Source organism: Calypte anna, chromosome 9 (assembly GCF_003957555.1).
Source record: "Calypte anna isolate BGI_N300 chromosome 9, bCalAnn1_v1.p, whole genome shotgun sequence".
NCBI lineage: Eukaryota > Metazoa > Chordata > Aves > Apodiformes > Trochilidae > Calypte > Calypte anna.
This window is the reverse complement of record NC_044255.1, coordinates 4,638,534-4,660,065: the sequence shown is the minus strand read 5'-3', so window position 1 is coordinate 4,660,065 and position 21,532 is coordinate 4,638,534. Positions and strand designations below refer to the sequence as shown.

Here is a 21,532-nt window from a genome sequence, read left to right as displayed (position 1 = left end):
CCCGTTGGGGATCCCCGCAGGTAGGAGGCTGCAGGAGGGAGGTGAAGGGCGTGTGGGGCAGCGTGGTTCTGAGGTGAATTCCCCCCGGGACAGGCTGGGGCTGCCAGAGGGGAGATGTCTGTACCCCTGCCCCACACCTACCCAGCGGGGCTCCGACTGACCCCCCGGGACAGGGGACGGGGGTGAAGGTGAGGGGAGCAGAGCTGGAGCGAGCGTCAGGCAGAAGACTGGAGAGAAAGGGAAGGGAAAGGGGAGAGGGGGAAGGAAGGAAGGAAGGAAGGAAGGAAGGAAGGAAGGAAGGAAGGAAGGAAGGAAGGAAGGAAGGAAGGAAGGAAGGAAGGAAGGAAGGAAGGAAGGAAGGAAGGAAGGAAGGAAGGAAGGAAGGAAGGAAGGAAGGAAGGAAGGAAGGAAGGAAGGAAGGAAGGAAGGAAGGAAGGAAGGAAGGAAGGAAGGAAGGAAGGAAGGAAGGAAGGAAGGAAGGAAGGAAGGAAGGAAGGAAGGGAGGAAGGAAGGGAGGAAGGAAGGGAGGAAGGAAGGGAGGAAGGAAGGGAGGAAGGGAGGGAGGGAGGGAGGGAGGGAGGGAGGGAGGGAGGGAGGGAGGGAGGGAGGAAGGAAGGAAGGAAGGAAGGAAAGGAAGGGAGGAAGAAGGGAGGAAGGGAGGGAGGGGAGGGAAGGGAGGAAAGGAAAGGAAAGGAAAGGAAAGGAAAGGAAAGGAAAGGAAAGGAAAGGAAAGGAAAGGAAAGGAAAGGAAAGGAAAGGAAAGGAAAAGGCAAGGCCTTTCCTGGGGGGGGGGACAGGGAATACAGCCCGGCCCAGGGTGCTGAGGCAATAGAAGAGGCAGAGGGATGCCAGAGAGCAGCAGCAGGGCATGAATACATCAAGGGACGTTTGTACACATCCATGTGGAACAGGCTCCCCGCTGCTCGTGGGGCTCCAGCCCACCCCACCAGTGCAGTTACAGCTGAGGAGGTCTGGGGAGGCAGAGGAGCAGGTTATTATTGGCTTGGACACACAGCTCTCTCCTTGCTCACAGGATTCCTGACAGCTCTGGTGCACGTACAGCTTGGGGAAACTGGAAGGATTTCTTTCCTTGTTTATAGGGCAGGTTTCTCTACCAAATGAAGTGTTTAGAGGAAACCCGAGGCTGCAGACCTCTGGTACCCCCTGAGGAATGGAGGTACACAAAAGAAGGCAGGGGGAAGGTGACAGGTTGTGCCCAGCACCCTGCAGGCAGCTGAAGCTGCTGTTGTGGGGCTTCTCTGTTTCTAAGCCTGCTCAACAAAACATCCTGCTGCTCAGGATTAGTTTTGGAACAGCTGACTCTGACAGTAATTCAGGACAAATCTGGTTTCTGCATTAAAAAAGTATATTTCAGACAACTTTATCATAGTATGACAAAGCACATGTAAATCTGCAATATTTTAAACTCCAGCTCTACAGTAAGCACTGTGTCTGCATGTACCAGCCTCCTGTCACAGGCTGACTGCTCCTGCAGCAGCTCTGTTAGCAACATGTGCTAAAGAACTTCCCATCAGCAGCTCTTGTCCTTCCCCTCGGGCATCTTCTCAAAAGGAAAAACTTTTACCCTCGTAATTGGCAGGAAAATATTCTGGATTATTTACACGATTAAACAGAGGGGCAAAAACCCAACAAGAGCCAGGAATGAAGAACACTCCATGTCTGAACACATGGGTGAATGTTTAGGCCACAGGTTTAAAGGAAAAAAAAATAAAAAAGAAGGAAAAAACCCAAAAGATAACAGCAGAGAGACAATGCATATTACTAAATCTGAACTGAAATCTGTTTGGCCCAATGTAAGATACTGATTAATCCCTGCAGATACTGGTCTGACTCGCACACACAGGACGTCAAAGACAACAAGCAACTTTGGGAAATGTCCTCTGAAAGTTTAGAAGAATCCCAGGTGATTGGCATGTTCATTTGTTTACTATCTGATAGCAAATCCAGGGACAGATGAGAGAGTGAGGTGTGGTGAGAGGACCCTGAAACTCCTCTTCTCTGAAGGACTCTGTGTCTTAGCACACTCCACCTGTCTGCTGCTGGAACACATCAATGGTGTCTTCATCTTCCATCTCCAGCTGCCAGAACAAGACAGAGGACACCAGACTTGAGACACAGCTGGTCACAGCTCCTGACTGCCACCAGGGTGTCATTTTAATTAATTAATTAACACACAAAATGCTTCCTTCCCACCACCCAGGCGAGCCCCTCCTCTGCTCCTTGCCTTGGGCCTTGCCAGCCAAGGAGTTCCCCCTGTTCCCAGCAGCTTCAGTGCTGGGACAGAACCAGGGCAGAGCCAAAAATGCCAGCACCTGCCAGGAGCCCTAACCACATTTCCCTTGAAGAAAACCCACAAATGATTTGGAACCCGTTTCCCAATGGCTGTGTTATCCGAGCCCCCCGGTTTCCATGGCAACCCCCTACCTGTGCAGGTGTGTCTCCTTCGTTAATTGGTTGTCCATCAAACCTGAATCTGATCTGCCTCATGGACAGGCCCTGCGAGTGGAGAGGCAGCAGCATCAGCAGCCAAGCTTCTGTCCCTGAGCACACACAGCTCTGCTGCCATCAGAGCAGGTCCCCACAGAGCTGAGACCCCAAAGGTTTAACCCCACAGGACCCTCACTCAGCACATCCAGCTGGGAGATGTCTGGGCTACCAGGAGCCACACACAGGTGGTCCTGAGCCTGGCCTGCAGGTGCCAGAAGTCCACTGACAAAGGTATTTCCATCAGTATTTCCCTCAGCACACACCCCCCCATTCCACAGAGCCTCAGGAAGGAGCAGCAATTCCCCCTCACACAGTGACAGCAGCTTAAGTTGACCCAAAGGAAAACTGTCTTTAAAATAAAATTTTTAAAAAAAATCTGAAAAAAATGTTTTTTTTTTTGTGGGACTGGCTATTGGTGCTGACTGCCCATGATTTGGACACAGCTTCCCTCATGCCAGGCATCTGCTTCCACTTTTAACTCTTCATCTTCTGATGAAAAAAGAAGGAAACACAGAGAAGACTGAGGAGAAAGTGACCTGCAGGGCTCGATGCAAGCTTCTCCTTCCAGGGCTCATCAGCAGAACGCTGGGGTCTGAAGTCAGGAATTACCCCTGCCCTTAAAACCCCCACTGAGCCCCAAACTAAACCCTCCTCTGACACTGTTTAATCACAAGCTTTATCCCCTCTCTTGGGGGACCTTTGCCCAGAATCACAGGAACTCTGCCTGCAGCTCCCTAACCCTAGGTCAGCTCAGCTGAGCACAGGAAGGGCCCTGCAAGCAGAAAAAAACCAGCAAAAACCTGGGTGGGAATGCTGACAACCAAAGTCTGACCCTAATCCCAGAGCTGTTTGCATCCCCACGCTCTGCTCAGAGCAGAAACAGCACTGGGGGGGCAGCTCCCCTCCTGCTGAGCTCGGGGGGCACCAAGAACCAGAGCAGAAGTGGGGGAGACAAAGGGCAAAAAAAAAGCCCGTGGAAAAGCCAGGTTTGGTGGTGTTTGCCATGCAGCAAAGACACTTTGTGGAAAGGCTGATGAAAGTTTTTACAGAGCTGAGAGAAGTGGGGGTGGTGAGGGGGGGTCAGAGCCCACCAGCCCCAGGGTCAGGCTCCAAGGGGTGTTTATTGAGCTCTTGAGTTGTTTTGCTCAAGGGAAGAGAGGATGCTCCCTGCTGCTCGGGAGCTGCCAGCAACCCTGGCTATCCCACCCGGGTAACCCCACACCCAGGGGGGGGGAAAGGGAAAAAGGGAAAAAGGGAGAAGGGAAGGGGGAAAGGAAAAAGGGAGAAGGGAGAAGGGGGAAGGGGAGAAGGGGGGGAAGGGGAGAAGGGGGGAAGGGGAGAAGGGGGGGAAAGGGGAGAAGGGGGGGAAAAGGGGAGAAGGGGGGGAAAAGGGGAGAAGGGGGGGAAAAGGGGAGAAGGGGGGGAAAAGGGAGAAGGGGGGGAAAAGGGGAGAAGGGGGGGGAAAAGGGGAGAAGGGGGGGAAAGGGGAGAAGGGGGGGAAAAGGGGAGAAGGGGGGGAGAAGGGGGGGGAAAAGGGGAGAAGGGGGGGAAAAGGGGAGAAGGGGGGGAAAGGGAGAAGGGGGGGAAAAGGGGAGAAGGGGGGGAAAAGGGGAGAAGGGGGGGGAAAAGGGGAGAAGGGGGGGAGAAGGGGGGGGAAAAAGGGGAGAAGGGGGGGGAAAAGGGGAGAAGGGGGGGAAAAGGGGAGAAGGGGGGGGAAAAGGGGAGAAGGGGGGGGAAAAGGGGAGAAGGGGGGGAAAAGGGGAGAAGGGGGGGGAAAAGGGGAGAAGGGGGGGGAAAGGGGAGAAGGGGGGGGAAAGGGGAGAAGGGGGAAAGGGAAGGGGAAAGGGAAGGGGAAAGGGAAGGGGAAAGGGAAGGGGAAAGGGAAGGGGAAAGGGAAGGGGAAAGGGAAGGGGAAAGGGGAGTGTGTCCCGGCCGGAGCAGCAGCCCCCCCGCCCGGCCGGTGCCGGTACTCACCTGCCGCTCGCAGTAAGCCTTCATCAGCTTGCTGAGCGGGGTGTGCCGCTTGATCTTGAACTGCACCACGGAGCCGTCCTGCCCCGCCACTTTCAGGTTGATGTGGTCGTTCTCCGTTTTCACACCTTCCTGCACGGCACACGGGAGGAAGGAGCGGGTTCAGAGACCGACCCGGGCGGAGGGGCTCCCTGCACGGAAACCCTCTCCTCCTCCTCCCCTTCCTCCTCAGGGCAGCCCTCTCCTCTTCTTCCTCATCCTCATGGCAACCCTCTCCTCCTCTTCCTCCTCAGGGAAACCCTTCTCCTCCTCCTCCTCAGGGCAACCCTTCTCCTCCTCCTCCTCAGGGCAGCCCTCTCCTCCTCCTCCTCTTCTTCCTCCTCGTCTTCCACAGGGTAGTCCCCTCCTCCTCCTCTTCAGGGAAACCTTTTCCTCTTCCTCCTCTTCTTCTTTCTCCTCCTCCTCAGGGCAGCCCTCTCCTCTTCCTCCTCATCCTCATGGCAACCCTCTCCTCCTCAGGGCAATCCTCTCCTCCTCCTCTGGGCAGCCCTGCCCTCTCCTCCTCCTCTTCCTCCTCAGGGCAGCCCCCTCCTCCTCCTCCTCTTCAGGGAAACCTTCTCCTCTTCCTCTTTCTCCTCCTCCTCAGGGCAGCCCTCTCCTCTTCCTCCTCCTCAGGGAAACTATCTCTCCTCTTCCTCTTCCTCCTCCTCAGGGCAGCCCCCTCCTCCTCCTCAGGACAACCCTTTCCTCTTCCTCCTCCTCCTCGTCTTTCTCCGGGCAGCCCTCTCCTCTTCCTCCTCCTCTTCCTCAGGGCAGCCCTCTCCTCTTCCTCCTCCTCAGTGAAACCATCTCTCCTCTTCCTCAGGGCAGCCCTCTCCTCCTCTTCCTCCTCAGGGAAACCTTCTCCTCCTCCTCCTCAGGGCAGCCCTCTCCTCCTCCTCCTCCTCTTCTTCCTCCTCGTCTTCCACAGGGCAGTCCCCTCCTCCTCCTCTTCAGGGAAACCTTTTCCTCGTCCTCCTCTTCTTCTTTCTCCTCCTCCTCAGGGCAGCCCTCTCCTCTTCCTCCTCTTCTTCCTCATCCTCATGGCAACCCTCTCCTTCTCCTCTGGGCAGCCCTGCCCTCTCCTCCTCCTCTTCCTCATCTTCCTCAGGGCAGCCCCCTCCTCCTCCTCAGGACAACCCTTTCCTCTTCCTCCTCCTCCTCCGGGAAACCTTCTCCTCCTCCTCCTCGTCTTTCTCCGGGCAGCCCTCTCCTCTTCCTCCTCCTCTCCTCAGTGCAGCCCTCTCCTCTTCCTCCTCCTCAGTGAAACCATCTCTCCTCTTCCTCAGGGAAGCCCTCTCCTCTTCTTCCTACTCCTCATAGCAACCCTCTCCTCCTCTTCCTCCTCAGAGCAATCCTTTCTTCCTCCTCTTCAGGGCAGCCCTCTCCTCCTCTTCCTCCTCAGGGAAACCTTCTCCTCCTCCTCCTCTTTCTCCGGGCAGCCCTCTCCTCCTCCTCCTCCTTCCCCCCATCCCCTCACGCCGTCCCTTCCCACGCCGCCATCTTGCCCGCCTCACGCCGCCGGGCGGGACGGGACGGGGCGGGGCGGGGCCGCACCGGCAGCCCTGCCCCAGGGCTCGGCGGACAGGCCTCTCTCTCTCTCTGTATTCCCCCCCCACACCACCACCTCTCTCCAGACCTCTCCGCCATCTCCCGCTCCCCATCCCCTCCTCCTGCCCCCCTCACCTTGGGCTTCTCCTCCGACATGGCGGCGGGGAAGGGGCGGGGGGGCTGGGGGGGGGTGGGGGGAGAGGGGAGGGGACGCCGCGCGCGCTGAGGGAGCGGCCCGCGCGCTCGGCTCCCGCCTGCCGCCCGCGAGAGCGCGCCCGGGGACACGCCCCCCGCCTCCCATTGGCTGCCTGCCCGCCGTCACGTGACGGGAAAGGGGCGGGGCTGCTCCGAGGAGGCGGCGCGGGAAAGGCGTCACGTGGTGTCCGGGTTTGGGGCAAAACGAGGGGAATTTGGGGTCTGGGGAGGAGAAGGGGGGCTGGAGGTGTTCTCTGAGGGGTTCCCAGGCAGTGTCTGCTGCTGGGAGTGAGCCCACTCCATGGTTATAGTTACAGCAGAACCAAGGACACTGCTCAGCTCTGAGGAACAGTTTGCCCTCCAGAAGGAGAAAAGGAGTCAAGAGGTCACACCTGGAACCCTCCTTTGGGCAGGAAGGGACAAGAGAGATGCCAGAAGTGACCAAACAGAGGATTCCATCCCATCCACCTCATCCTCAGGAGAAATTGGAGGGATCACCAGGCTCAAACCCCTTCCTGCTTCCCCTTCTTCTCCTCTCCCTCTTTGCTTCAGCATCCTGGGAGGATTCCATCTCTTCCTCTTCTTCTGCTCCTGATCCATCCCAGCCTGAATCTGTGTTCCTGCCTCCAGCTCCCAACTGCTGCTGACTCCAGGATTCCAGCCTGGATTTTCCCAGGGCTGCCCTGCAGCCTCAGTGGTGATGTGAGAGTTATTGGGGGAGAGGGGGGAGGAACCTGGGATCCATTTTCCTGTCTATTTGTATGGATTGAGTCATTTTTCCTATTTATCATTACTGTTCCATTCAAGCAGTGTAGTTCAGCTCCCAACCCATCAGTCTCTCTCCCTTATTCTCTCTCCTTCCTTTACCAGCATTATCAGACACCATCTCCTGTTGGTTTAACTTAATTTTTAATAACAAACAATTAATAATTACCCGCCCTGCGTTAAAGCGGGACACGGCGGAACCGGAAGCGCCGCGCGCGGAGGGGCGGGGCCAGAGCCAGAGGGGGCGGGGCCAGAGGGGGCGGAGGGAGTGGCAGCCGGGACCCCGCCCAGCCGCTAGGGGGCGCTGTGCCGCGTCCGGGAGCGTCCGGCAGAGCGGGGCCCGGTTCAGTTCGCTCTGGTTCGGTCCGGTCCGCACCTCGAGCTGCCGCACTGCTCTGCCGTGCCGCAGGGAGCGGGGGATGCCGGTGGCACAGCTGTAGCTTTCCCCCCGAGGCACAGCCCGTCCCGGCGAGGCCCCTGAGGAGGCAGCGGCCCCCGGGCACCGCGGGGGCTGTACAGGAACCCGGCACCGGGCAGCCCTACAGCGCTACAGCCCCGCAGCCCTACAGCCGTACAGCCCACAGCAGGGCAGGCAGCACCAAGGGCCTCGCAGAGAGCTCCGGAGCCCCCCCTGAGCGCGCTGAGGAGCCGAGGACAAGCTCGAGGGGAAGGAGCCAGCCCCTGGCTCGGCACGCAGCGTGACAGCGCGGGGATCCCCCCACAGCTGCCCACGGAGTCATCACGGAATGGGCTGGGTTGGAAGGGAGCTCAGAGCTCATCAAGTCCAACCCTTGATCCACTCCCCCCGTGGTTCCCAGCCCATGGCACTCAGTGCCACATCCAGGCTCTTTGGAAAGATCTCCAGACACGGAGAATCCACTCCTTCCCTGGGCAGCCCATTCCAATGCCTGATCACCCTCTCCAGAAAGAAATTCTTTCTAATCTCCAACCTAAACCTCCCCTGGCACAACTTGAGACCCTGCCCTCTTGTCTTGCTGAGAGTTGCCTGGGAAAAGAGCCCAACCCCCCCCTGGCTCCAACCTCCTTTCAGGGAGTTGGAGAGAGTGATGAGGTCTCCCCTGAGCCTCCTCTTCTCCAGCCTCAACACCCCCAGCTCGCTCAGCCTCACCTCACAGGACTTGTGCTGGATCCCTTCACAGCCTCCTTGCTCTTCTCTGGACCTGCTCCAGCACCTCAATCTCCTTCCTGAACTTCCTGAGGGGCCCAGAACTGGGCACAGGACTCAAGCTGTGGCCTCCCCAGGGCTGAGCACAGGGGCAGAATCCCTTCCCTGACCTGCTGCCCACACAACACATAACAACTCAGCCCCAGGAGGAGCTGAATGCAGCCATTCCTCTGCCCCCCTCAGCTTCCTGCTGCCCCAGCAACACCCCCAGCCCTCCCCATCACCCTGCAGCCTGCTGTGGGAGCAGAAGTGAACTCTGGCAGCCAGCCTGGAGTAGTGATCAGAGGAGTTTAATTAATGCATAGGCACCACGCTGTACATGCATTGGATTCCTACAGCATCACAGAGGTGATGCAGACACAGCTGTGGCCACCAAGCCCAGGAGACCACCTTTCTAGAAAGGCACAGAGAGGTAGGAGAGTTGGGGCAGTGCCCCAGATTAGTTGCAAGTGAGAAGGGAACCTTCCTCCTTCTGGAGGCCCCAGACAACCAGAAACTTGTGATTTTTTTTTTTTTTTTTTTTTTTTTGCAAGGAATGCTCGTGTGCTGGGACAAGAACAGGCACCTGAAGGAACAGCCAAGGCCTCCTGTTGACCAATAAATCAAGAATCTCTCTCGCTGGCAAAAAAAAGGAGGGGAAGAAGGGACTGGCTCTGTGTGAGAGGTTCTTGGTGAGACAGGAGCAAGCAAGGTGCCCAAGGCTGCTTTTCCCCTTGGCAAAAGAGACCAGGACTGTTATTTGCATTTCTTTGGACTCTGTTACCACCCCAGGAGTGAGTGAGAAGGAAAGTGTCACCCGCTGCTAGAGCCCCCCCAGTTCCTGCAGCAGCAGCAGAGCCAGGGCAGAGCTCTGCAGGGAGCTGTACACCCCGAGTGGGGACAGGGGTGTCACCAGGCCTCTGGGGGCTCTTTTTGAGGCAGGGGTCCTGCAGCTCTCCAGGGAGGCCCCGTTCACCAGGGTGGGCAGGTCCAGAGGTGCTAATTCTCAAACTTTGCATAAGGGTTTTCATCCTTGAACAAACCTAAAGGAGAAGAGGATTCCTTCAGTCCCAGCCAGCAAGCCTGGAGCTTGGGAACAGCTCTGCCATTCCTGCTTCCTCCAGCCCTGCCCTGACTCAAGCAGCCAGCACTGCTTCACCCTCCTCATCTCCAGAGGGTGGGAGATCCATTGGGAAGCTTGCCCTGCTGGCAGACTCCTCCTGCAGGCACTGCCTGGGAGATCCCAGGAAAGCAGCAGCACTGATCCTCCAGAGCCCTCCTGCTGCATCCCCCTCCTGCTGGGCTGGCCTCGGGAGGCCCAAACTCACCCTGGGTCCTTCTCAGACCTGCTCCTACCCCACAGGTGGGGAGACAGCAGGGAGGGGATGCTCCAGGGATGGTTTGGGGGGACAGTGACACCCTGCTGGCCCCTGCCCAGCCCCACACTCCTGCAGAGGAGCAGTCAGGACACAGCAGAGTCCCGGAGCACAGCTCTGCTGCTGCACCCAGCTGGCTGCTTCCCCCCTCACCACCACCTCCTTCAGCCACAGCTTGGCCTCCTCATCCTCCCCCAGCTCTCCTGCCCAGCCCGGCCCTGCAGCAGCAGACAGGGGGGGGTCTGCAGCTGGGGGGTCTCCAGCTTCCCCTGCAGCCCCCAGTCCCACCGGGCTGGGCCCCACTGCTCCCCTGCCCCGGGGGGCCATTCCCTGAGGCACAAGTGGAGATTCTGCTTTTTGCTGCTCAGCCAGGTCTGCCCTGCAGCTGCAGCCCCAGGAGGGAGCAGAGGTTTCCCGATGGAAGCTCCCTCTGGATCTCAGCTCTCAGCACTCTACCGTATTTCCTTCGGATCTCCTCGTGCCGCGACTTCATCTCTGCTCTCCTGCAAGGAGCCAGCAGGAAAACCACGAGTCAGTGACTGGCAAGGGAAAGAAACAACAGGAGAAGCTGCATGCAGCCCTTTGCTTCTTCCCACCCTGCAGAGCTCCAGCCTGCCAAGGTTTTGCTCGGTGCCCCCCTGCCTCCTTCCCCACCTCCTGGAGCCCACACAGCAGCATCGCCCTCGGAGTCGGCGACACAGCACTGCTGGGGTGCTGCACCCACCAGTCCTCCCCCCAAAGGGACAATGCTGGTGAGTGAAAGCACTCTGTGGCTCTGGGGGTGAAGCCTCTCGGCAGCAGGTTTTGGGGGAGGGGGGGTGTGCAGCCCCAGGCACAGCCTCACCTCTCCTCCTGCCGCACCCGGCGCTTCTCCCGCTCCCTGGCCGCTCGCTCCTCGTCCTTGTCTGGCCTGGCAGAGAGAGGGAAGAGCCCATCAGCACTGCTCAGCAGCACTGCTGAACCACTCTGAGCAAACAGGGAACCCCTCCAATACTTGCTTTTTGGTCCTTGTCTTACAGCAGCAGCAGCAGCAGCAGACCCCCAGCACCATCAGGATTGTTCCTCCCACCACAGACATGGCAATGATCAGGGCCTCGAAGTTCACTAAAGAATTGGGACAAGGGACATTTAGCACAGAAACCTCTGGCTGCCTGGAGGTAAAATATTTGCAAGAGCGTGGCTACTGCCACCAGTGGCTTTGGTCACTGGAGGCACGGGTACCAGGCTAGGGAAGCAAGATGGATGTTGTTATCTGTACACACACCAAGTGCTGGCACCAGCACATCCACACCAACTGAGGTTCTGGAGCTGCTAAGAACAGTGCTCAGTTCCTGACTGTGAAGAAAGGCAGTAACAAATGCACTCAGGTCCAGCTCCTCTGGCAGAAACAGCAGCAAAGCCATCTTAATCACTAATCCAGGTGAACAATAACCCATCAAGGGAGAGAAAAAACTAAACCAAACCAAACCAACCTGGAGGCTTCAGTGCTCCTCCATCAGAGAGGCAACAACAGCCACTGGAGTTACTGCCCCAAAAGTCAGCCTCAGAGGTCAGGCTGAGATAGCAGTGGACTGGAGGCTCTGAGAGGTATCTGGAGTCCTTGGGCAAGAGGCCAAGGGAGAGAAGATCTGTTGAGACTTATCAGCTTGGGCCCAGAAGTGCTGCTGAAGCAGCTGAAGGCAGAAGGCTGCTTCATGCACCCCACCAGCATATCTCCCCAGAGCCTGGGGGCTCTGCTCACCTCTGCACAGTGCACACCCTGCTGGGATGCTGGGACAGGGTGGTGAAGCAGCATCCTTTGCCCAGGGAGCTCCTTCTGCTCAGCTCCAGCAGCTGGATCAGGAGAGACATCAGCCCAAATATCTAGCTAGCATCCAAAAGCCTTTGCAACACAGAGGGTTCCTCTCAAGGGTGAGTCAGGCTGTTCAGAAACTGGGGCCTTGTGGAAATTTAGTTTTGGAGCTGCTTCCCAGCCTGCAGACAAGTTCCAGAAATCCCAGTGCACCTGAGCCTGTTCAGAGCACTCCTGATCCCTGATGCAGCTCAGAGGAAAGCCTGGGCCCCATACGGGGGACACTGCAGGGACACCTGAGGAGATGCCTGTCCCCTCCCTCCCTGCAATCAGTCCCTCAGCAGGAGCAGAGATGCTGAGCTGACTCCACCACCCAACTTGACTTCCAAAGCCTCCTGCTCCTCCTGGAGAGCTCCCTCCCTGCCAGCTGACTCGGATCACCTCCCCCCAGCCTGCTGTGCCAAGCACCAAACCAGGAGTGTGGTTTCAGACACCAACCACAGACAGCTGCCACGGCTTTGGAGGTGACAGTGAGAGCAGAAGGGTTTGTGTGTCCCTGTCCCCTCCCAGATGGCTGCACTCTGACAGACCCAAGGAGTCCTGGGGGAGAGGTCACAGCCCAAAAGCCAGGGATGGGACCAGAAGTCCAGCCCAGTGGGGATGAGGCAAACCCAAACGGGCTCTCCAGCTCAAAGGGGAGTTCCTCCCCCAGCACGTGTCTGCCTGGGTGCTTTGGGAACCCTGGCTTTTAGGAACTGAGGCTGTTTCACATCCCCCCTGCCCATAGGGAGGGACCCATGGCAGAGCTCCAGGTGCTCCTCCTGATGATAAAGTCACACACAGCAGAAGTGCAGACTCATGTAAGAGCTAATCTCCCCTTAGAACTAATCTCCTCCAAAGCCAGTTTGGCAGGCAAAGGAATGTGCCCTATAATGAAACCTTTTGTGAAGCTGCTCACACACAAACTCGTATTTCAAGGTCTCATCCAGGTTTCAGAAAAGCACACTGTAGTGCTCACAAAGAGGAGATTCTTCCTCCAGGAGGTATGGGAGCAGTTTTAACTCTGTTGTGGGCAGAGAAGAGAGCCCAGCCTCAAGCAAAATGAATGTCAGGTGACCACAGTTCAACCCCAAGCTCCCCATCAAGGGAACACATGAGAGAAATCAAGCCCCAGCTTGCTTCTCAGCTGCCTCAACCCCCCAAAACCCCCCAGGTTCTGCCTGAGCATGAGCACACATGGAGCACTAAAGCACCGGTTTCTCCAGAAACCCAGCAGGAAACAGAGCAGACCTGGGAGGAAAGGCAGCCAGGTGTCAGGCAGAAAACAGCCCCTGGGGGTGGCCTAGCTGCAGGCAGCACAGCTTCTGCCTTTGGAAGGTGGGATTTGCTCAGGTGGAGAAGGGCTGGGCAGGACCACAGCACACTCAGCACTACAAGCCCACAGAGGCCTCCAGAGAAGTCACCTCACTGCTGATTCCCAGAGCCCCTGTGAACTGTGAGAGGCTTCTGGGGGCAGCAGCCACACAGCTGGATGTGAGGAGCCAAAAGCTGCACCAGGAGCAAGACCTGGGGTGCAGAGCAGAGAGCTGCTGGAGAGGCACACTCCTCTGGCCACCCTTTGGGCACCAAGAAGGCACTCACAGAGTGCCAGAAAGCTGGGCCTGTTCATCCTTGAGAAACAGAAGACTTAGGAGCCCTTGTTATGGTGTCCCAGCAGTTGAGGGGGGGCTCCAAGGCAGCTGGGGACTCCCTGTTCCCAAGGAGCCCCACGGAAAAGGGGAGGGGTAGTGGGCACAAAGTGCTCCTGGGGAGATTCCCATTGGACACAAGAGGTAAATTTTTCCCCATAAGGACAGCCAGGCATTGGAATGATCTCCCAGGGGAAGGGGTGGATTCCCCCATTCTGGGAAGTTTGAGGTCTCAGCTCCAGGGGTGCTGAGACACCTGATAACAAACAGCATTATTGGACCCCATGACCCTCGAGGCCCTTCCCAACCTGACATGCTGTGATTTTTAGGGCATTCTATGATTCCAAGCAGCAGCCCTGTCCAGAAGCCTTCACCACACCCAAGCATGAGGAACATTTTCATTTTGAGCAGCCAGAGCCCCCCAGGTCCTTCTGGCCAGCAGGCAGGGAACCGCTCACCCAGCAGGCAGGGAACCATCCCACAGCCACGCTCCAGGAAGCCTGCAGCACCCTCCCTGGCTCCAGCCTTGCTGCAGTCCCAGCAGGAAGGGAAAGCAGGAGGCAGAGCAGCTCCCAGGACCCTTCAGCAGGAAGCAGGCAGGACAGGGAGCACTGGGAGCCCCCACTTACCCCAGCAGAGTCCCCAACGCGCGGAGCGGAGCTCACAGAGGGCAGCGGGGGGGAGGACTCTTCGGACAGGGTACTCCATGCACTTCCTGCTGCTGGCACACCACAGGCACTGGGACACAGGAACCAGGCAGCAGAGTGTTACTGGTTACAGGGCAGTGCAGCCAGGTAGCCAAGCTCTGCTTTGGTAGCCACCCAAGGACCGGGTGCCACCCGGCAGCAAGGGGATGCTGGGGAGGAAGAGTCGTGTGTGGTCAGCCTGGGCTGCACCAGGAGAGGCAGGGGAGGGGACTGCAGATTTCTAGAGCAGGTAAAGATGCTGAGGACCCCTCTCCTGGCCTGCAGGATCACCAGATCCTTCATGTTTATTACGAGCAGCATTTTTGCTACGAGAAGGAAACAAGTATTTCCCAGCCAGTCTGCCTGCAGAAGCTTTGTCCCCTCATTTCCTGGTGGCTCCAACCCCCAAGGCCAACATGCAGCTGGGTTTGGTCAAACAGATTCTGGCTGAGCCAGCCCTGAGACCTGCACCAAGTTCCTGTTTGCTGATCCCTAAGCTCAGGAGTGGATGCTGGCAGGAGACAGGAACACATCCCACATTCTCCCCAGTGGCCCAGCTTCCCACAGACCAGTGGAGGGGCAGCTTGGCCAGCCAGTCCAGCCCACTGGGCTGCTTCACCACGTGTCCCCCTGGCAGTGTCTCCCATCCATGAGGAGGAGCTCAACAATCCCATTACTTGCCTCGAAGTGGTACAGCAAAGCCCAAGCAGTTTCTAGCAATCCCTTCCCAGAGCCCTCTCCCTGTCATGGGTGGGTGGCTTTTACAGCATGCTTGGGACCAGGGCAGGAGAGCAGACCCCCTTCAGAGGGCAAACAGCCCCAGAGAGCCCATGCTATGTTTCCAGGCACTGTGAGATGTTGGGAGTTACTTACAGTGACATTTTTCAGACACTCCTCACAGCTCCGGTTCGTATACTGATAACAATTGTATCCTGCTGACAGGAAGGAAAAAAAAAAGACACTTTAGTACTCAGTCAGAACTTCAGTGGTTTAAAACTCCAGGCTCCTCAGAGCCTGCTCTGGGAGGCTCTCACTCCCCCCAGAGCTGTGGTAATGCTGGAGAGCAGCACTCAGTACATACCCAAAGGAAAATGGAAGTTATCTGCCTTGCCCACACTGAGCCAAAGCCCCAAGCTGCAAGTTCCTTTTCCTAGGTCTTATTTCCCTAAAAGCCTCAGCATCTGCTGTGCCTGTGAAGCAGGGGGACAGCAGGGTGGGTCCAGAAAGGGACCCTGTGAGGACGAGGACAAACTCTGGACAAGCAGTGCAGTTCCATAGCACTGTCTGCCAGAGCAGGAGGCCCAGACAAGGAAGTTCCTACCAGGAAAAGCAGCAGCAGAGGAGCAGGAGGAGGGACACCCAGCTATGGTCCCCCCAGGGGCTCGTACCCTCCCCACTGCACACCAGGGCCATTCCCTGTTCCAGCCAATTCATCCAAGCCTTTAGCAGGAAACTCCAGGTGCTGGGAGCAGCAGCCCAGCTGGAATCCCTGCCCGTGTTCAGAAGATGTTTGCCCCTCCTCTGGCAGAGGAAGAGCCCTGCTCTGCAGACACAGGCAGCACCCGTGGGTGCTGGCATCACAAGGGGGTGCAGGTCAGCTGGGAGGAGGGAATGACCCGAGGCTGAGCACAGCACAGAGGGGTTCAATCCAGCCACCTTCTTGGGCTTCTGGCAGTGCTAGCTCTGCAGGAATGTCTGCCTCCAGGACACTTCTCTGCCCTTTCACTGGTGAGCTCCCCAAGATCCTCGGGAAGGCTGGTGGTTTGCCAGCCTTCAGGGAGCAGCCATCTAAGCCTCAAGAGTCTGTGGTTTCAAACACAAAAAAACCACCCCGCAAACAGCACTGCCCGACAGCTCAGTCAGTGGTAGCAGAAGGTTCACTGCTTCGCAGCACCTTAATCAGGAAAAAAACAAAACAAAAGAGTCCCAGAGGTGCTTGTTTTGCAGAGTCCCAAGCAGCAAAGCTGCATTTTCTCTCTCTCCAGCTGGCAGGAGCCCTTCAAGCCCTGACCCACTGTCAGCAGTCACATGCTGCCTGCAGCCCTCCGAACAACTGGGCAATTTATTAACACAGCCCAGATAAGGGTGTTTACATTCTGCCTGGAGAGGCCGAGGTTGCGGATTTCAAACACTTTAGGAAGCTGCATCTTCCCCGTTCTCCCAAAAGAGGCTGGAAAAATCATCCCGGTGCCACTGCTGCCCCGAGACTCTTTGCTGATAAGAGGTCACCCCGCAGCCCTCTTCCACCACAGGAGCCCATCAGGAGGCAAAGGAGAGCCTGGGGTTCTACCCAACCTTCCTCCCAACCCTCTGCTGTCCCTGAGGCAGAGTTCCCCCCTTCTCCTGGCACCCTTAGCTGGGGCTCAGCTGCTAAATCAAAGCCACCCCCTGAGAGCTGTCTGGGGACAGGCCATCGCCAGGCCCTTCACAGCCCTTCAGGACTGGGGTTTTGCCCAAACACCTGATCTCAGGGGACCAGTTCAGTTGCAGAGGCAGCACCACAGCCCTCGGGGACAGGGAGCACCTCTGGGTGTGCTGGAATCCCCCCGGATAATGCTTTGGCCCCCTGGCTACAAGAGCAGGGAATGGCTGGGGAAGTGTTTAAGGCAGCAAAGTTTTCCCTCTCCTCCCAAGCTGTCCCAGCAGCTCGGAAGTCTGAGCATCACGGGGAGAAGAGGGTTTTGCTCAGAAGGGTGGGCAGGCTTCACGGGACACCCCTCAAAGGGGCTGCTTCCCCCCTTTCCTGGAGCTTCTTCTCTCCCTGGCACAGCACCCTCGGGGCTACCCCACCCCGGAGCAGTCACCCACTCAGTTCTTCACCCAGATCCGGGGGTACCCATCTACCTCCTCACCTGAGCAACCCTTCCTGAGGGTGGATCTGCTCCCAAGGGCCACGGGGGTGGCCCAGCTGCTCTCCCAGTCCCCCCTCTTGTCCCGGACAGGTACCCAGCTCCTTTCAGACCCCCGAACGCAGAGGGACAGAGCGGCAGCGCCCGGGAAAGCCGCGAACAAAGCGGCTCCTCCAGCTGCCCCCTCCCAGCCCCCCAGGGACACACACGGGGGACCGGCACCGCCCCGGCGGCTCCCGGTAGCCCCTCCGCATCCTCGGTAGCCACCGCTTCCCCCGCCGGGCGTCCCGCAAGAAGGGGACCCAAAGTAACCGCAAAGCGACGGAATTTGGGTGCTGCGAGGCCGGGAACGCGGGGTTCGGTACCGGGTTCCCTCCGGCACCCGGCCCGGTCCGCACTTACCTCCCGCCAGGTCTTGCGGGGCGGCGGCGGGCAGCAGAACCAGAACCAGAGCGGCCCAGAGCCCCAGCACCGGGGCCATGGCGGAACCGAACGGGGCCGGGAGGGCGGGCGGGAGCCGCCCCCTATCCCTATGTAGGGCTGGGGCGGGGGGCGGGCCGGGGGCTGGCTGCCCGCAGCCCTGCCCGGTGGGACCTCCGGAGCACGGAACCGGCAGCTCCGGGCACGGCCGCGGGAGGGGGCCAGACCCCCGCGGGAGGAGCAGTGGGGTGAGGAGGGGCTGCGGGGCAAACCCTCCAACCCCCCAATTCCCCAACCCCTCAACCCTCCATCCCCCCAACCCCCCCGCCCTCCAACCCCCCAATTCCCCAGCCCCCAATTCCCCAACCCCTCAACCCTCCATCCCCCAATTCCCCAATCCCCCAATTCCCCAACCCCTCGACCCTCCATTCCCCCAGCCCCCCCGCCCTCCAACCCCCCAATTCCCGAGTCCCCGAACCCCCCAACTCCCCAATTCTCCAGCCCCCCAGCCCTCCAGCCCCCCAGCTCCCAGCCCTGCTGCCCCGGAGGAGAGGCTGAGGGACGTGGTTCTGCTCAGCCCGGAGCAAAGGAAGTTTAGGGGAGAGCTGGTGCCGATGTGCCAGGAGTTCGAGGGCAGCTCCAAGGAAATGGAGACTCCGGGTTCACCAGGGTTCCCATGGATGAGAAGAGGGGCAACGGGCACAAGTTGCTGCTGGGGAGAAGTGCCTGGGAAAGAGGTAAAAAACCTCTGGACACAAGAGGTAAATGTTTCACCGTGAGGCATTGCACACTCAGGCATTGGAATGGTCTCCAGGGGAAGGGGTGGATTCCCCTACTCTGGAAAGTTTTCAGGCTCAGCTCGAGGGGTTGCTGAGGCATCTCACATATACTATGGTGTTACCTAGAAGGCTTGGACCAGGTGATCCTTGAGGTCCCTTCCAACCTGACGTGCTGTGATTCCATGAAACCTCCAGGGTGGGATCCTGCCAGCCTGACACGGAGTTGTCCCTCCATGAAGCCATCCCAAAGGGTCCCCTTCCCTGGCTGGTCCAGCAGAGCTGGCAGCATGGAAGTGTGTGAACTTTGCTGTGTATTATTCCCACTGAGGCAATGGAGTATTGCTGGGGACTTCACTGGGTATTTATTGTTCATGCTTAGACTGGAACAAGCAAAAGGACAGCCCAGCCCTGGAAAGAAGGACTTGGCTTTGTGGAAGGAAGCTCAGCCCTGCCCATGAAGGATCCAGGATCCCCCAGGACACCCAGGATGACACTGGTGTCCCAGCCCCTCTGACAGACACCTCCTTGGACCCTCCCAGCACCATCTGGCATCAGGGATCAGCAAGGTGAGCAGGGCTGACTCCAGGGACCCCTGGGTCAGGAGGCGCAGCAAGGATGCTGCAGAGAGAGAGCAGCTTTGCAACCTTGGGCTGTGATTAGCAATTAGTAACCAGGGGGGGAGTGATTAGGCTGATTGTGTTGTGCCTGGACACTTGAAGGGAATTAGAACCCTGTGTAAAACCACATTCAGGGTGTTCCAGTTTTTTTCTGGGACATCTCATTGCCAGGAGTCAGTATTTACCCCTCTAGTTCTGTGCTTGGTGTCCCAGCCTCTCACCTGGGTGAATCCAGGCCACCTCTGTGCCCCCCCCCAGGCCATTGGGGTCCCTCTCCTGGACAAGGCAAGCAGCCCCCTGGCCTCAAGCCCCCCTTCGGCATTCCAGAAGCAGCTGCAGTGATCTGCCAGGTAAAAGGGGAAAGGCTGATTCACGACAAGACCAAGATTTTTCAGGCTGCACATTTCCCCAGGGGGCATCACCCCCTAAAACCATCAGCCCCCCCTCCGACACCTCTGGAACACACCTTGGTGCAGGCAGGAGCAGGCAGCCTGGTGTGGGCAGGAGGATGAGGAGACCCCAGCCAGGAGCACCCTGAGGGACCTGGGGAGCCACTGAGCTGAGCTGAGCTCTGCCTTGGTGAATGAGCTCAGGGAGAAGGACTAAAAATGTATTTTGTATTGCTCTAAGTTAAAGCAAGATGATTTCTTCTCAGTTAAGAGAAGGACCAATACTTTTCAGTGCAATGGAGAGCAAAGCCTGAAGGAAGAGACCCTGTAGCATCACTGGCTGCCCCTGCCAGCTTCATGCTGGAGCTCAGCATCCATCTGCTCCCAAAGCTTTGCTCTGCCTGCTGTGTTCCTGGTGTCCTTGGGACACTGGTGGCAGAGCTCCTGCAGGCTGGGAGACAACATGTCTGGTGGCATAAGGGCAGCCCAACGCTGGGACATCACTCTGGCTTTAACAGGCCCAGGGAAGTCCCCTTGAAGATGCCTCCCGGGCTGGAAAGATGCCCTGACAGCAGAGGCACTGCCAGCCAGCTTGGGTGGCACCATTCCTGGGTGCTGGGTGCTGCTGTGGGTGTCCTGGGTTCCTCTGGGAAGCAGTGCTGGGGCTATGGAGCATCCCAGGGAGCTGGGCAGGGACCAGGGAAGGGCAAGGTGCTAAATGCTGCTCTGATCCTATTGGCCTGGCCTCTCCCTCTCCTTATTTGTCTCTGAAGGGTATTTCCAAACCCTCAGAGATGGCCTCAAGTGGTTTCCAAGGCAACGGTGCTAAAGTCATCACTGCCATGGAAACCCTCTCTTTGGCATAATATAAATATTTCCCTTGCAGGAGGCTGGATGAGTGGGTGATGTGCTATTTTCTAGCACTCTCTGGCTGCAACGGGACAATCTCTGGGAGATGAAGGGGGCCAGGGAGGATAAAATTAGCCCATCATGCTGGCCTGCAGTGGGGAGGGGTGACTGCCAGCACTTCAGTGCAAAACTCTTGTGTCAGCAGGGTCCAAGTGAAAAAGATTCACTTTGTAGGAAGAAAAAAAAAGAAAAAAAAAAAAAAAAGAAAAAAAAAAAAAAGAAAAAAAGGGGGTGGGGGGCGGCAAAACCCCAAAAGTAGGGTTGAAAACAGCCTTATAACCATTCTTGCCTGTCCTCAGAGTTTTCCCTTTAATCCCAGCCCCATGTTCAGCACAGGCAGAGTGGGGTCCTCTGGTCCCTTGCTGCTGTGCTGTGGTGTCCCCCAGGTTCTGCCCTGCACCCCAAGCCACCCACCCACCCCTCCAGCCCCCAACCTGCACTTCATGTTCGTCTGGTCCTGCAACTGATGGGGGAAAAGAGATGGGGGGGATGCCAGCCATCCCCCAGCACTTCCCTGTCCCTGCTGCCACCCTCTGCCACCCTCTGCCACCCTGCTGCCACCCTGCTGTCACCCTGCTGCCACCCTGCTGTCACCCTGCTGCCCTGGGCTGCTCAGCCCCCAGCCAGGGGGAATCTCCAAGGGGCTGGAGCAGATCCCTGCAAGGTGCTGGTGTTTTCCTCAGCAGGGAGGGCTGGGTTCATCACCAGGGCCCAGCAGGGTGATGGGAGCCTGGGATGAGGCATCTGCAGAGCTCTCCTCTGCCCAGGCTGGCACAGAGGCATAAACACTGCCTGTCCCCAGAGCAGATGGCTCCTCTCACAGCCACACTGCAGGCAGAGAGGGGAAAAAAAAAAAAAAAAGGGTTTCCTAATAAACAAAAGCCCTACTGAGGGCAGGCACGTTCCCAGTGCTTCTCACTTTCCTGGAAGAAGGGGATGCTCGTGCCTTGCTGGGCTGCCCAGGCTATTTTTAAACAGCAACCAGAGGCTGGGGAGACCCAGCCTGGTGCAATCCCTCTGTGCTCCTGCTGCTGATCTCTGCCCTTTGCTAAGGGCTGGCGATGGTCACAGGGTCCCAGCAGGTACAGCAGGACAGGGTTCATCCTGTGAACCCCCCCAGCACCACCCCAGAAAGTCTCCCAGGAGGGCAGAGAGCCCCATTTTGCCTCCCCACTCCTGGAGGTGCTGCCGAGGGTGTCTGGAGGCTGGCAGGTCAGACCTCAGCTCCTGCTTTCCTTTTTCTCCTTTTGGAACAAAAAAAACCAACCCAAAAACCCCAAAACAAACCAAACCAAAAACCCAAACCAAGAGCAAACAATTAAAACTTCCCAGCTGGTGGCTCAGAGCAGTGATTCCAGATAAAACCCCAAGGATCTGCCAGCTAAATATAGCCTGAGCCCCATAAATTAAACAAAAGCTTTTCAGTGGGCTCTCAGAAAGCCAGTGCCAGCAGCAAGTTTCTCTATGTAAGGTATAACAGCTCCAGTGGTATTTGTTATTATTATCTCTACCTCCCCTGTGTCACCGACCTCCCCAAAGCTGTTGTTTAGGAACATGAGTTTTGCAGAGCTGAACTTCTCCTTCCCAGCAGCTCCTCTGCTCTGCAGGGGTCACACCTCCAGCTGCTCTCCTGCTGCTGTAGTCAAATTTACAATAGCAGCTTGTTGGGGTGTTGTTTCTTTTCTTCTTTTTGTCACCTTCTGATCATTTGATAAGTGCCCATCTCGGGTGTTTGTGTTCTCTGGGGCTGCCTCATCTGGGGCCTGTCTCAGGCATCTGCTTCATTTATATTCCTATCATCTGTCCTAAGAGCTGGGAAGCCCTAAATGAAAT

The 21,532-nt window shown here is 57.7% G+C and overlaps 2 protein-coding genes across 3 annotated transcripts; both read right to left on the bottom strand.

Moving 5' to 3' along the window:
* Positions 1 to 1,348: 1,348 nt before the first annotated feature.
* LOC103534877 (small ubiquitin-related modifier 3) lies at positions 1,349 to 6,328 on the bottom strand. The gene is made up of 4 exons (XM_030456560.1): positions 6,205 to 6,328; positions 4,483 to 4,611; positions 2,446 to 2,517; positions 1,349 to 2,099 (listed from the first exon to the last, which is right to left on the bottom strand). The coding sequence occupies exons 1-4, from the start codon at positions 6,223 to 6,225 to the stop codon at positions 2,037 to 2,039; spliced, it is 285 nt and encodes a 94-aa protein (XP_030312420.1). The 5' UTR covers positions 6,226 to 6,328; the 3' UTR covers positions 1,349 to 2,036.
* Positions 6,329 to 8,718: 2,390 nt separating this feature from the next.
* Positions 8,719 to 17,123, bottom strand: PTTG1IP (PTTG1 interacting protein). Of its 2 annotated transcripts, none has more exons than XM_030456600.1 (7): positions 16,988 to 17,123; positions 14,610 to 14,671; positions 13,680 to 13,788; positions 10,569 to 10,674; positions 10,415 to 10,480; positions 10,027 to 10,073; positions 8,719 to 9,237 (listed from the first exon to the last, which is right to left on the bottom strand). In XM_030456600.1, exons 1-7 carry the CDS (start codon positions 17,064 to 17,066, stop codon positions 9,194 to 9,196), a joined length of 513 nt encoding a protein of 170 aa, XP_030312460.1. In that variant the 5' UTR covers positions 17,067 to 17,123; the 3' UTR covers positions 8,719 to 9,193. The 2 variants fall into 2 exon arrangements, with proteins under 2 accessions (XP_030312460.1, XP_030312461.1); XM_030456601.1 differs by having other exon boundaries at positions 14,610 to 14,668.
* Positions 17,124 to 21,532: the final 4,409 nt, after the last annotated feature.

Bases quoted from the DNA above. Each gene is read 5' to 3' on its own strand.
- LOC103534877 (XM_030456560.1), bottom strand. From the start codon at position 6,225: ATGTCGGAGGAGAAGCCCAAG. The intron at 4,612-6,204 runs GTGAGGGGGGCA...TGTGCCGTGCAG, and splicing joins TGTCGGAGGAGAAGCCCAAG to GAAGGTGTGAAAACGGAGAA. The intron at 2,100-2,445 runs GTAGGGGGTTGC...TTGTTCTGGCAG, and splicing joins AAGGAGACACACCTGCACAG to CTGGAGATGGAAGATGAAGA.
- PTTG1IP (XM_030456600.1), bottom strand. From the start codon at position 17,066: ATGGCCCCGGTGCTGGGGCTCTGGGCCGCTCTGGTTCTGGTTCTGCTG. The intron at 10,675-13,679 runs GTAAGTGGGGGC...CCAATTCTTTAG, and splicing joins GCGTTGGGGACTCTGCTGGG to TGAACTTCGAGGCCCTGATC. The intron at 10,074-10,414 runs GTGAGGCTGTGC...GGCTCCTTGCAG, and splicing joins CGGGTGCGGCAGGAGGAGAG to GAGAGCAGAGATGAAGTCGC.